Here is a 15,757-nt window from a genome sequence, read left to right as displayed (position 1 = left end):
TGCTGTCATCCAGAAATCTCACAGTATTAAAGGTGCTGATAATAACAGGCACTTTTGGACTTGGCACTCTGTCTCTCATCACCATGTACATAAACTCATAACAAGCACAGTGTACTTTGGATTTCTGCAGCTCACAGAGTACAGCAATGAAAGAATAACAATCCACTTTCAATTTTTTGTTTTGTTTTGCTCTTCTCCAGAATGCAGTACAGTTTAAAATATTTATTTGGAAAACACCTATTTTTAACATGCCAAAAAAAGCCAGCTTCCTACCTCCCACTTCCAGCTTCTATTTCTTCTCTGAATCATTCTCTCTCCAACAATTCTTTCTTTTTCACTTGCAAGAAGACTAGGTGTGGAGACTGATAACAGGAGTTCCTTGATAAGGTAGTGGTGTGGTAAATAAGGGTTGATGCAAAGCAAAATGCATAGAAAAGGTTGGGAAAGGCTGTTTTCTTCTTTGGAGTTGTTTTAACTGTTGTATAAAACACTAATCCAAAAGGTAAGGAAAAAAGATGGGATCTGAATGACAAGAATATGAATTCATGTAAAGAGAGGGAAAACTTCTCGAAGAGCAATTTAAAGAATTATTATAGTGGCTTAGAAATAAGGTGGCTGTGATCTTGTGGAAAATTCAGAAAAGAGAGATAAGGTTTAGTGAGTTAGACTAGTATGTTCATTTCTGTAAAAGATAAAGTTAAGGCCATGATACTTATGGGTTAGGTCTTAAATTTTAACTGTGGAGTGAAATTCTGTTCAGATGAACATGAAGGTAAATGGAAGAAGTACTTAAAACCTAAGGGAAATAGTGGAGTGTCTAACACTGCAAGAGACTTATTCTTGACTATCCAAAATGAAGAAATAAGCAAATCTTTGGACAATTATTCACAGCAATAATTTATAGGAATGTTTAATTAATAGAAACTGCATGAAATCACACCGTGAGCAAGTTACGTACAAGAACTCAGCCATAACGCTTCAGTGGATCACCTGAGTAGTGAGAAATTAACATTACTTTAATCAGGGATGAAAAACTTCCAACCTGTAACCTCCTATTTTTTTATACCCCAAAATATTACTCTGGCATGTTGTAGGATTTTCTTAGAATCCTACTCAGGACAAATTCAATAAAATGGAAAACCTAACAAAGTATCTTGAAAGTAATGATCGGGAAGTAGTAGAAAAAAAAGGAGTGGGCTTTCTGGATCTTCAGAAATTCAACAGATTTCTTCCTTGCAAAATCTAGAAACAGCTGTGTGAACCTCAAAGAACTGGAAATCTGGTGACTAAACCCAGGAACATTGAAGAGTACTGGGAAGCTGATCCTTCTTTTGTTTCAGAGGGGGAGCAATGTACGACAGACACATACTCAGAAGACCTCAAGCTGGGAGAATACCAACTTTTCCCAAATGTTTCTCCTGTAAGATGCAGGAAAATATATGCAAGATATGAAAAATCCCTGATAAAACAGAAAAAAATCCCTTTTATATGTATTTCTATATATGTATATGTGCATATGGAATGCGTAAAAAGTGTAATTATTGTTAGTCACATATCATGTAGCTCAATTAAATTCTTTATTATCCCTGCGTTACCCCAACCATGTTGCTAGCTTGGGCAGAATCCTGACTTCTTGTTTTTCTTCTTTTTTAAGAAAACACACACAGCATAACAATCCTGATTATTTGGAGAACAGTAACATTTTATGTGACATGATTAGCATTTATATTAAATTATTCAGAATGATGTCAAAATGCAATTTGGCCTTGACACGAAGTGCACTAGAGCCCATGAGAAGACTAGCTTCTCATTAGCCCAAGCCTCCCTTGAAAAACTTTATGACATATTACGAACATGTAATTCCATTGCCTCTGAAATTACTTATGATGAGTAAAGTAAACAGGAATGGGATTACTTCCCCATAACAGTGATATATTATTAGAAGTAATTTAGTGCCATATTCACTGTATGTCGGAAAGGGAAGGAAAGGAAAGGGAAAGGGAATTACTAGAGTAATTTCTCCCTCTTCACCTCCTTTTTTTAATAGACCAGGAAGAAGAGACAAGATCCAGAGGACAAGATGGTGGGAAGGTGAGATGAGAAGAAATCAGGTGTGCAGTCTAGGGGAGAACAGACGCAGACAAGCTGGGCTGCCAGTCTCGTAAAAGCTGCAGGAATAAAGATGGGGAAAGCTTGACATTCCTCAGCAGCTTTGGGTTGTTGGTAAGACCTGAGGCATGGTCTCCACTTAAAAGGTTTCGCTGGCATAACCGTATCATTTAGAAGTGTGAAAAAGAATCCCACCCACATCACTACACCCTACTGTAAATGTAGGTCAAGCAGCAAAATAGCCCATTCAGAGACTGAGTTTACACTATACCAGTTTAATCGTTTTGCCAATAAAAGCTGTCTTTCTGCTGTGGGTGTGTGGGAAGGAGATAGTACCTTTCACAATCTTTTCACATTTAGGTAAACTCTGTAGGAAACTGGAATCTTCAGTAACTACTTCCTGATTGTAAACTGGGAATACTGGGCTATCTCTGAAACTAAAAAGCCCAGCTGTTATCATGGCAGTGCTCAGGAGTCAGTAGTTAAAGTCCCTCATATGTGACTTTTTCCGACACTGCAGATACATCCCATACTCACTTATTGCCCCTTCCTCACAAGACTAACTATGTTTTGGTTTCCTCTCCTTAATTTGGTCCTACGATTCACTCCCTCCCCATATATCCCGCAGAAATCATCCTGTTGCTTTCAAAGAAATCCCCCGAGGCCCAATTTTCAGGGGGTGTGACCCATCTAACTTTCTTTGGCTGCCTTTGAGGCTGTCCCAATTCCAGTCCCTCCAAGCCCAGCAGAAGTCAGGAAATGAGAGCATATGGTAAATAGTTTAACTCACACTAGTTTGGCTTTCAATTCTAGCATGATTTTTCAGTGTTTTGCATCTAGTAAGATGTCTGTTAACTCAAAAGGCTCTGGTTCAAGAGAATAAGTGCAGTGAGAGTGGATAGATACCAGTATACTAAAGCTTGTTGCTAAAGCAAGCTGGGTGTGCTATACCATGTATATATGATATGTCTATTCAGTTTCATGACAGATGAAACCTGAGCTCTGAAAAAATGATCTGTTAAGGTTTAAAGCTCAGTAGGTTTTAAACGAAAACAAACACAATAACCAGTATTAGGCTTCTGAGCACATCCAGAGCACACAGCTTGCCAGCAGTCATATATTTACAGACTGGCAGCATATGCCCAATAATAGACAATGAATCCAATAACAGACAATAAAGCCTGTTGTAAAGCCACTTGTAATAGCAGCCAGTGCCTCTATCAAGAAAATGTCTTTTAAAATGTTACCTTTTAATACTTCTTTTTTCTCTTGCTCCCTCTTTTACAGAGCCAGGGTGGATGCTATGAAAGAAATAAAAATTAATTAGGATGGGCTAATTCTCAAAAGGAACGTAGCATAAACATCTTCCCCCTTCATTTACCTGATATTGACCACATACACAGTGTAATTCCAGTTCTGGAAAGTACGGTTTAGCTGAAAAACAGGAAGACATTGATCACATGAATGGTGAGATGTTAATGGGGTTCTTTGTTGCTTAAGATAGAGTTAGAATTTCACGTTTCTCTCCCTAGAGAAATCCCCTTCAGTTTTTCAAAGCAAAGAGAACAGTCTCCTATTTCAGTGAGGTGATTGTTATATTAGATGTACAACTGGTAGTGAGAGATGTGGGCTTTTTCACTGACAGAAGGAAATCTCTATAAGGTCACGACACAGCAAATAGGTGAGTGCACAGGATGCTGAACTTTTCCTTTTCTCCCTCTCTTCCTGATATTAAATTCTACAGAAACACTTCGATTAGAAAATATTTACTGGCAAAACTACAGGGTCAATTTTCACCTAAAAGTCTACAACCTTACGATGACCGTTTTTTCAGACCTTTGTACTATTTATTCTGAGTGGGCAATGGCTAGTCAGTTTTCCCCCTGGGAGACACTTTTGCATACTCTGCTAGGGCCAAGTGACACCTTTCTAGATTCTTTGGCTCAGGCACCTACGGACTTCGCCTGGCTACTGCTGCTAAAAGAACAACCTTGGCAGGTGTGGATGGCTGCATTTCTGGTTTGTAGATGGCTACAGGTGGTTTCCTTAGCTTCTGAAATCTGAAAGTCTCCAGGTTTATTAAAAGAAAAACAAAGAATTGCCATATATTTATGACATTGTATTTTCATGTAAGTTGTTAGTATAAAGACCCCTAACAGAGTGTGAGAGTGCCACTGTGTCAACTGTCAAAAAGGACAGAGAATATCCATATTCAGACAGGAGAAACTTTCAGAGGCAGGAACTTCAAGAATCCTTCACCCAGAGGGCCCAGAAAGGAGCTTATGTCTGCTAAAGCGGGCTGAAAAAAACAGGGGCTAATAGAAACCCCAACAACTAATCTATGGCAGAAGACTTCTGAAGGACAGAATATTAGGGTAAATTGGAGAAGTGTATTGCTTCACACAAAAGAAGACTGACTTCTTTTTTATTATTTCTATCACAACACAACTTCAAAACCACATGAGTATTTGGAGAGAAAAAAATTGCTCTGTACAGTGATGTTGGACCTTAGACTTCTACCTCTTTCAGGGGACAATTCCGATTTCTCCATGCTTTCCAAAATCTCCATTAGTATCTACATTTCTTAATAAGGTGGCTAGTATAGTGGAGACATTTCAAAACTTGATCCATAGTGCCTAATAGCCGTGGCTGGATCTGAATTCATTACTGCACAAACAAATAGAAAGATCTTCAGAGAACACATATTAATTTAAGAATTTATTTGGTGTTCTCTCTTTTTTTTTTCCCTGTTCAGATTGGTAACATCATTGGGGCAGGTTCATATATGAAATCACACAGGAAAGAAAACTTAACTTACCCATTCTGCAACCACTTCATGTACTTTCGACACTGAGTTGGAACTAGAGACGGTTATAGATATCCTGTAGAATAGCCCACCTGTCCATTAAAAACAGCATTATAATGTTAGAAAATGAGAAAATTTACCTTTTTAATAATGAGACATTAGTTTCATGATGAATATAAGGATTGGGCTGAACCCCAGATACAAGGTCACCTCAAGCTCTTGTTGGCATTACACAAGTTTGGAGTGAACAAGCCCTGCAGGCTTGGGCCCATTCTCACTAGTCCCGTCGAATTAGACAAGAATTCCCACCCCCTCCATATTTTTAGACACACTTGAAATGTGACATGGAAACTCACAAACAATCTACGTATAAACAGTATTTTGCATATGCCTTTAACGTGGTGTGTAAAAACAGGATCAGGAAAGTGTAATGAATTTAAAAAATAATCATAATTACCGAAGTCTGTAACGTATAAATTTTGCTTTCAATCATATTGTTATAATCCAACCTCTGCAGATTACATTTACAACTTTGTCAGAGCAGGTAAGGCTCATCAATTGAAAGTAACAAGATAACTGAGGACAGAATTAGGTGGGAGAAGGGATATCCAGCTCTTGTTTTCACAGTAATCTTTGCTCTCAGGTCTGGCGATGGCCAGATAGTAGAAGAACCCATGTTAGCTTTAGAAAACTGGCAGCTGAACAAACCATCTTTCAGTCACCAAATGTGTAACACTTGTCTTGGAGCAATTTTATATTCAGTAAAAATGTTTTGAAATGGCACCGGGTAAATATAAACTCTCTTTAAGCTCATGAGTTGGTAGGCAGCGTTACAGGATTTCACATCTAATAAATAACATCAAATCGTCTCATAGTTATGCTCTGTGTTAAAAGTCTATACTTTTCACAAGTTAAGATTTTTCATTAAGCTACTAAAAATTCTGTACACTCTAGTTGGATAAAATTTCCCAGGATGTGGGGGAGGTTTAAGAGCTTCTGGATCAAATCGCTTGCATGTATCCGCACATGTGGCATTGCTTGGTTTGGGGCTGTTAAAAAAATGGAGTGGTGGGTCTTGGTCACAGATACATGTACTTATATAAATCTTATGTAAATCTTACAGAGACTACATAAGACAGAACAGGACATGACAACAATCATACAGAAATCCCTTTCTGTCTCTTGATTGTCAAGGAGCTGGTCTATCTTTCTGAGCCAAAATAAAAGACCTTTTATTCTTGGTGGAGCAAATGTCATCCTTTCACAACTTCATAGATAATCCTTTTACAGGAGCTTGAAATAAAAGTATCTGGGAAAAAGATGTGAAGTCAGTAGTTTCCAATTTAATTGTACATATTGGTTACTATCCTACTCATGAGCTGGTTTGAGTATTGTTCTTTCTTTTCATTACGGAATTGATCATACGATCGCTGAGATTAGCATGAAAATCCCTCTGCTACAAAATACTAAAGAATCAATTTCTTGCAGGATGATGGTTTACCAGTTACCTTCTTTGGTAAGCTATGATTAAATTTTAGATAAAAGTAGAATGACCTTGCTTGCTTTTTGATTTATTGTCTTTTTTTCCACCTCAGCAGACACACAAATTTGGTGTGCAGTTTAATCTGAAAATGTATTTTAGTTCGTTATTATTACTGTGATAGTTTCAAAGAAAAAAGAGAAAAAATAAGTCTTTGGAAGTAGAAATTGTAGCTTGGGCAATTTGAAAACACTTGCCAGACTCGGATCTCATTTATATGTATATCTCTCTGTATATACATACATTCAGTTTTATATGTATAATGTACCTTTTATATGTGTTATACAGATACACACATACAGAAAGTGTGCATTATATATATTCTCACACGTTCATCTATAATCATATATATAATTATAACATTATTTATATAATTATGTATATGGACAAAATTACCTTAATATAGGAATATGCAAAGTATTTTTAAAATCAAACACAGTAACTACAAACTAGTCAACAGCTTCAAGATCTCCACCAGATGGTGACTCAAAGCATGTTTTAATGAGGCGAAAAAAGAACACGAACAAAGAACTAATCTACATTTTTAAACACTCTCAGGAGACTGCAGTGGTAGATAGTGAAAACTAAAAATGACTTCTTGCTCTCCAAATTAAACAGTGGAAATCCCACCTCAAAATGTTGAATGAAAAAAAAATATTTTCATGGGCAGAAAATTGATGAAAACTAGCCAAAGATAATTTGAAAAAAGATGAAAAAAGAACCTGGAAAAACAATTCTCCCCACACCCATCACCAACTACAAAAATATAATGATCAATGAAATATTAGGATTGTGTTGTGTTTTTTTTAAATTCTGTTTGGCAAATTATCCAATAGCTTCTTTTGGAAAATCTTTGCTTTTTGAAAGTTAAATCCTCAAAAATACATGAATACTTTAAGTGAAAAATAGTCATACAATCTCAAACAATAAAATAGCATAAAAATACATAAAATACATGGCAACCCAATATATTATCCTCACAGTCTCATGAGAGCTGCCATGGAGAAGTACACAAAAATTAGAAATCACATGTTAATGAGATCTACTATCACTAAAATATTACAAATTCCCTTCTACTGTAAATTACTATTCCAAAATCTTTTCCTATGCTACATGGATCTATATCTAAAGGGTGAAAGCCAGCTACTTCTATGTTCAGTCTACCAACTAAAGATCTAATAGATAAGATGATTTGGGTTTTTTCTACATCTAACTTGATGGCTTGACATACTGTAGTTGACCTCAGGTTGACACAGGCAGCCCAGTTCAGTGAAGGAGTAACACAAACAAGATAAAAAAACTGTAGGAGAGCTATTAAGTTGATTCAGTGGTGGGTAAGGGGTGGTGTTTTGCCTTGTCCCAGATGGTAAATTGGCCAAGGAATGAACATGTGCTGAAACTGATGACTGATGGTACGTCACAGAAGAAGCTGGCATTTGGGACTGCATGAAAGAGTGATGGATTGCTGCTGCAGGTGTTGTCAGAGTGCCCTTCAAGATGGTCTCTTTGTGCTGAATAATAACTCCACTGTATGAAGATGGCAAAGGTATTGCATCATTCATTATTGCAGTTCTTGATGACTCCAAAATAGAAGAGAGATTTGCAAAACGTCCATAATCAGCATTTTCAAAATCCAAAGCATAAGTACTAACAACATTCACAGAAGACATTCCTTCTCTGTGCTCATTAAAGGATCCATGAACCTTCCCTTCTGAATCCCATTCGGAAAGCCTCAATATGTTTGTTGGTGTCAGAACAGCAGAATTCCTTATATCTTCATTATCACCAATGATTTCCTGTTCTACTGCCCATAGAGAGTATCTCAGACTGTTCCCTTGATTTTCAATGGAATTTTGTCCTGCAACAGTTAGATGACTTCTTGGTGTTACTGTTGTTGGTGAGCTTAACTCTGCTACATCCCACTGAGGGATCAGGCTTGGAGAAATTGTACCAAGATGGTTCTGAAAACTTTGTGGGAGTGGAGGTGTGGAGTAGCTGTTAGGAGGTACACTGACTCTGAATTTTGAGTCTGAATGAAGAAGGTGCCTTAATTCCAAAGACAATGTCATTGGAAGGAAGTCAGAACTCACTGAACTGATGTTTTTAAAAAAACCACCTGCATCTATTTGAACTTTACTTCTTGCTTTATCAATAGTATTTGTTACAGCATCATTTGCTGAATTACTTTGAGACTGCCATGATCCATGTGTTCTCGCACTGTTTATCAAACTCTCAACTGCTGTGTTGATCAAGAAAGCAGCTTGGATACCCCTCGAACACGAAGGCTGGGTTCCTGAATGTGTTGGAAGGACAGAAACAAGCTGCTGCCCATTGTTTAGGAAGGTCATGCTGGTCTGATCTCTTACTTTGTCAGTTCCATTTTGCATGTGCAAACTATTCCATATCATGAATTTTTCTGTGGAGTTTTCAAGTACCTTATCAAAGGGACTTACCTGTACCTGTACAGAGGGTTGAATCAAAGGTGCTTCCAGGGAAGGGAAAGGAAAATTAAAATAAAATTCACTGTTTGAAGACACAGGTAGGTTTGCAAAGTTAATTGTTGACTGCAACAATGTCCTGCCATTACTTTCTGAAATTCTCTTTGAAAGGCCTGGAATAAATGAACTAAATATTTGTGTTTCCAAAGCTGATGCCTGACTAGAGAAGTTCATTTCTTCAGCCCCGTGACCTAATAATCTAATGGCAGATGTTTGTTCAGAGATACTGTCAGACTTTGCTGGTGAATTAATGGAAGGCAATCTCTCTGTTGGGGAAGAAAGCAGTTTATTATATGAGAGCCACCAATTTTCTGATGGGTCCCCAGAAAACACTTGAGATGCTTCTTTCAAATGATAGGAAACAGTCCAGAAACTTGCTGTCAAAGAAGGTGAAATATCGACATATTTTGTTGGAAAATCCAAGTAACCTGAGTCCCAGGAGTTGCCAACTCTATCCATGTTCTCCGGCTCTAATATGGAAAAAGATGACTCTTCATTTTCATTACTATCATGAAATACATCTAAATTGTTCTCTAGTACTCCATTTCTGAGGGTCTCACTTGGCTTTTGAAAATATACTGAATGTTTTAAATAATGAGACCAGTAATTGCTATTAGATATAAATGTGCTGTCACTTTCCAAATAAATGTCAGTCAATGATTGTTGATAAACAGGCAGGGTCGTTACAACGTGCTTAAATGCTGAGCTTGTCCAGCCTATTCCTACCAGAAGTGCTGAAAATGTTAGTGGCTCTCTACTGTGTCCTCGGACTGAATTTGTCAGTTGGATATCAGGCATAAGTTTTGTGTATGTTTGCTTCACGTTTTGAAAAAAAGTTGTTGGGTTTGCATGTGGAGTTTGCACAGATGTTAAATTTGTAATGCCTCCTGAGGGCTGTTCCTTAACGTGCATGGATTTTCTAAACTGAAATTCACTGTTTGCTGCTAACACAGAAAAAGTTTTCCTATCAGTGTTGCCTCCTATCATTTCCAGGTAAAAATCTTCAGGTGCGAAGTCCAGCAAATCCAGCCTACTTTTTTGGAACGATGACTTCTGCTCCATAGGCGATATAGATAAGCTAGAAAGAGAATGACGTCTGTCTTGAATGTCAGAGGTGATATGATGATGAAATACAGTCTCACTCCACCAACTCACAGGCTCCAAGACGTTGCTTATATGCATGAAATTGGTTGTGCTGCTGCTGGAGGATGAAATCCACACAGTGTCTTTTTTGTATTCGTAAGCAGTGCTGCTGCTGCTGCTCACGGGAGAGCGGAACGCTGACTCAGAGTCAGAACGAAGCAGCCCATCTGCCAACGTCCGCGCTAGCGCTGCACTGGGGCTTCTGCTTTGAACAAGAGGGACTGCTGCATTCACAGAAGGCTCTGTAACAGCATCGGCTGCATCAGAAGTGCCATGAAATGAACTTCTAGAATAATTCCAAATATTTTCATTTGGTAACTGATTCATCACAGTATTAACTAGGTTGATTTCTTCTGTAAAAACAGCCAAGCTATCGTTGCCGGTCTCCTCAGAAGCAGCTGATGCAGACACAGTTGGAAGAAACAGGCTGTATGTGTTTTTTCTCCCTGGGTTCTCGTCTGCTGAGTTTTTACTGAAACGAAGAGGCCTTTGTTTCACGGGCCAAATAATTGGGGTTGAGATAATTCCTATGTTTTTGACCCCTTCTATCTTAGACTCTTGCTGCCTCTGTGGTCGTGAATGGGAGGATTCAGGTGAATTTCTCTTCACTCTGGAGATAACTGCAGCAGGAAGTCTGAATTCCTGCAGGTCTGTGTGTAGTAAGCCACATAGTTAATGGATTAAAGAAAATATATGCAACTTCACTGTCTGTTCTTGGCTGTCTGCTCTTGGTGTAAAAATCAACTTTACCAAGAGTGGAAAATGGTGCGAAATAGCTGAGGGAAAGTTTAATTTGCTTCTACTGTAAATGAATTTGTCTTATTTTTCTTAGTCTTTCTACTTTCTCTTGGGAGTTTCAAAGCCAAACAAAGGACTTAATTGTCCAGTTTTTATTCATACTAGCATTAATAAGGCATTCAGTTCCTTCTGTAGTTACAAAAATCAGAGTGAACTGCTCACGGAGAACATAGAGTGAGTAGCTCCACAAAAAGATAAAAGCAAAATTTGGAAGAAATTTTCAATATTTTCTTTTTAATTCTACAGCTTAGTAAATCCAAACAAGCTGAATCCAGATAAATTCTTTCAAATTGTCTACTGTACTGCCTGGTTGCCAATGTACAAGAAATGGTTTGCCAAGAGAAAAAATACTCCAAGAATTTTAAATCCTACAGTAACAACTGATGCATTTGGAAAAAAAAAACCAACAACCAAAAACAAACCACAAAAACTCTCAGATTCTAATTTATTTCTGTGGAGCACACTGAAAAAAATAAATCTGTACAAAAAATACCTTTAAGCCTCAGATGAAAATTGCAGAAATCTTTGTGTTGTTAATAATGTTTAACAACTATCTTTGACAAACTAATAAATATTTTAGCAGTGCCTCACAAAATGATGCTCAGTCTCTAGGAGACAGTGATATCATAGAATTTGAGAAAACCTCAAAAGAAATCCCTGCTTTTTTTTTTTCCTGTGCTAATAATAGGCTCATTTACTACCTTATTTTTTCCCTTAATCGTTCTAAATGAAAAGTAAACGATATCTGATACTGTCAACATTTTCCCTAGTAAAGTCTGATCCAGCTCTTCTTGAAGTCAGTGGAAAGATTCCTGTTGACTCAGTGGAAGTGGCTTTGCTCCATAGGAACGATTCCACTTGGCTCCTGCGCCCGACTAGTGAGGAACAGACAATCCCAGCATACTACCACCCTGGCTGCACAAGCCCGAGCTACACAATGCTTCATACTCTGCAGCCTTGAAACATTTCAACAGCATCGTTCTTTTCGGACCCTTTTTTAAAAAATCCCTCTCCCTTTCCTCGTTCTTTGCATGGGTAAACACAAGGGGTGACACAGTGAGTCTCTTTCATACAAAAGCCAGGTAAACATGAAACAAATAAACACTGAGTTTGGTTCTGTTCTCATTTACACCATTCATACATGGTCCAGTGAAGTTGCTCCTGATTTATTTCAGTGTAAATGAGATCAGAACTGAGACATGACCCTTGACATTATGGTACTATGAAAAACACACCTTAAAATACAACAAATTTGCTCTAGACACAGTACAAGGAAAAATGTAACACAGGATTTCTTACCATTGTTTGGCTTATCGTTTCTATTAGTATCAGGCATGTTAGTGGTGACAGTGGGTGGTGTAGGAGTAGTAGCATTTACAGTAGCTGGTAATAAAGATGAGAAAGAGGTGAACTTGAATGAAATATGAATGTTAATAAGGTAAGACAAAATGGGAACAACGCATGACAATGTAAAATGAAACCATCTACACACAATGCCATAAATGTTAAATAAACACATTATTTTTTCTGCACAAAGTGATGAATGGATATGAACTAAGGTCCCAATCCTGCAATCTTCACTTTCACTGACTTCAGTGGGAGTTTTGCCAGTGTAAGGTTTGCAAGATCAGTCCTGTACTGCTTTCATAAACTCAAAATCCTCTTATGAGAGCTTCAGATCCAAACAGCTGTGCAAAGACCAGAAAATAGATCTTATGAGTTCTAAGATGCATGCACTTAGAATATTACTTGTGAAAAGAATAATTGTCCCTACTCGGGGACTGAAGATGACAAACAAATGCAAAACTAAAACGCCCATGTAAGGATCCAATTAACTCAATTGAACTCCATACAATGAAGAGAACTGAAATCAGGCTTGGAATAATTGAAGTGGAATATATATTTTGAAAGCTTCATGTAGGATCTCAGCTGTACTGTTTCCACTGACACTAACAGGAGTCACCCCACACAACCCTGGTAAATGTTTCCCAGGAGAACCAGCTAGAACACTTTTCAAAATCAGAGTGAGGAGCCAAAACTGTAAATTTCCCCCTCAGAGGACTGGGAGGGTATACAGGCTAGAGGAATTCAAAGATCATGCCACTATATTTTCAAACAATAGTCTGGAAAATAATTTAATTTTGTCTAGCAACTCCCAGGGAATGCAAATCCACTCACTGTCAGATTTCTTTTTTCCTGAAAACTCTTAAATATCAGGAGTTTGGTGCAGTATAATCTCACAGTGTTACAAGGCTTTTGCAGATTTTGACTAAGAACTAACCTGGAAAGGTTAAGCAATCGTATTTTAGTAAAGAAATTGCACTTTTGATTTTTTGTGAGGTTTTTTTAACTAACCTTTTGAGTCTGAAAGTCATAAACTCAGGTCTCAGCTTAGGGATCAGGTTCATGTTCGGATTTCAATGAGAGACTTAGGGAACCAGAAGAAAGAGTTGGACACTGCAGCAAACAAGTTCTAACTGGGAAAGTGAGTGTATAAAGTGACACCCTATAACACAGAAAAGCTCTTCTTCCATGTAACTTCAGGGCTACGTTGTCTGAGAAACATGTTATAAGGCTTCTTACTGACTGCACCTTCCAGCTAATGCTGTTAAAGGAGGCACCTTCCAATGAATGAAAATATTGGCTGAGCATGGTGGAGAAAATGGCTCTTTAATCAGACTGTAGCTGACATAATCTGGCATCCCCAAACTTTGTTACTGGTGCTATTGCACAACACACAACAAACAAACAGAAAAGGAATCCAAACTGGCCTCTCAGTTTAAAATAAGTCTGCAGTGCTGACAGAAATAGACAGACAGACATCTTTTTATGATTTTCATTATTATGACAACAATGATGATGATGAACAGGGTAAATCTGATCTGTCACTTCCAAAGTGACAAACACAGAACACCAGTGACACTTTACCAAACACTTCTCAGAGAAGGAAAGAATATTACCTTTGTGAAAGTACTCATAGTATTTATTGAAGATGTGACGGTCTAAGAAGTTATGAGAGGCAAGTTTGAAAGGTAGCATCTTTTATTAGAAGCAATATCTTCTACTAGACAAGTTAATAAAGCTGAAAAAAAGGACGAGGCTTTTAGAAACATAGGCTTGTTTTGCTGAAAGTGAGTGCATTTCTGCAGCCATATTAGCTGACCTGATGAAAGATATTCTCTCTCCTTTCACACCATACCATTTTGATAGAGGAAAATGCTCAGAGTTCTTCCAAGAGAATACACAAAGTTCTTTATGTGGTGGCTGTATTACTCTTTACATATAAAAAGACCAATACTGAATACCTGCTGCTGTCCCATTTACCTAAGGCATCCAAGTAGTAGTATTTAGATCTTATTGTGCTTTGTGAATATGATACCTGAAAATCACTATTTGAAATCTGATTATGGATATAACTGGCATTTCACTTTGCCTGTGCAGACCAGTACAATATGCTCCAAGAATATGAACCAAATTTACTTCAGGAAAACCTGGGAGAAGTACACTGAAGACTGACATAGCTCTCTTACTGGCTTCCCAAGCAGAGTGCATTTTCCTTTTTATTTTTAAGCTAAAACTGATTTACTTGTGAATGTTGGTTTTGAAAGAGTTCTGAGACTTCCTCCTCCACTTTTATATTTTATTCTCTCCTATCTCATTCTACCACCATTCATCATAAAAAGGGTTACAGAGTTAGACATTACTTTTGGTGCAGCTGCTGCTGTGATTAAAGTTTAACATAGCATGCCACCTCATTAGCAGGTCTGTGTTCATGAAGGCATTGTGGAAATGGGCTAATATTGTTCATGTCAAGCATTTTTATAGAACTTCAGCCTCTCAGCAGAACAGAAGGAATTAACTGTCCTTGCATGTCCAGTGATTCACATGGCATGGAAATCTTTAGGGTTCAACTATTCCTTGCATTCAACTGAGCTGACCTTCAAAGACACCTAATGAATTCTTATACACACTGATTTTTTACACCATTAATCAATCACTAAATGCTGTAACAAATTTCTCATTAACTAATAGCTGCTGGATTTTGTAGTTTGATGTTAAATTTTTACCTGCTAATCTCCAAGTATCTAGCCTCAAAATAGATTGTTGGAAAAAAATGAACAATAGTCAGTTTCTTTATTTACATCTTCTCATTTTTTATTTACAAATGTACCTACCTCTAATCCTGGTTAATATTTTACTGTCAAAATGTGCAAGAGGAAAAGAGATGGAGAAAGAAATGAAAGCAGTCGATTAATTCAGTTTTGATATAATGGCGACTATTTGGAAAATGTATTATCAAGGGAGTGATCACATTTTTTCCACATATTGTACGTACACGACACCCACACACTTGACGAGACTAAAGAATTCCTTTCCTCACTATTTTTTATTGCAGTTTACCCTTTTAGAAACAATAATAAAAAAGAAATGGAATAAAAAACCCAAGGAAAATAAAGATTTCCCAAAGATGAAACTGTGAAAATGACCTGGGCTTCTTACCTTGGCAAAGGTTTCCCAGATTTGCACAACTGGTTGGTTCAATTGTAGAAGAGGGAATTAGGTATGAACCTTTAGAAAAAGAAAGTAAAATAATTAGAAAGGTTTAGCTACTGGGCATAAAACTATCATGTCTCAAAATATATTATTTCTTGCAGTGACACAGTCCTCTTCCTAATTTCTCTCAGTGGCAAATCTGATACTGCCATTTGACTGTAAGACTTGTGTGTTTTCATTTTCTGTTGCGGCTGAGGGACCCGCTGACTTGCAAGTTACAGTCACTTGATGCATCCTCCCTCGGTTTTCTTAGCTTTTGCTAAATAACATCACACTAAATGAATGCAGCTTGCATGTACTCTGTGAAAT

The 15,757-nt window shown here is 37.5% G+C and overlaps 1 protein-coding gene across 1 annotated transcript in view; it reads right to left on the bottom strand.

Moving 5' to 3' along the window:
• The window catches only part of GPR126 (G protein-coupled receptor 126), a 108,380-nt gene that overhangs the window by 43,818 nt on the left and 48,805 nt on the right, over positions 1-15,757 (bottom strand). The window contains exons 4-8 of the mRNA XM_009882305.1: positions 15,395-15,463; positions 12,194-12,277; positions 4,928-5,007; positions 3,491-3,543; positions 3,357-3,410 (exon numbers count right to left, since the gene is read on the bottom strand). Coding sequence (XP_009880607.1) covers positions 3,357-3,410; positions 3,491-3,543; positions 4,928-5,007; positions 12,194-12,277; positions 15,395-15,463 — 340 coding nt within the window. The remainder of the gene's footprint in view (positions 1-3,356; positions 3,411-3,490; positions 3,544-4,927; positions 5,008-12,193; positions 12,278-15,394; positions 15,464-15,757) is intronic.

This window comes from Charadrius vociferus, unplaced genomic scaffold (genome assembly GCF_000708025.1).
Source record: "Charadrius vociferus isolate BGI_N301 unplaced genomic scaffold, ASM70802v2 scaffold13, whole genome shotgun sequence".
NCBI classification, from domain to species: domain Eukaryota; kingdom Metazoa; phylum Chordata; class Aves; order Charadriiformes; family Charadriidae; genus Charadrius; species Charadrius vociferus.
The sequence above is the reverse complement of the archived record's forward strand: the minus strand, read 5'-3'. Positions and strand labels throughout refer to the sequence as shown.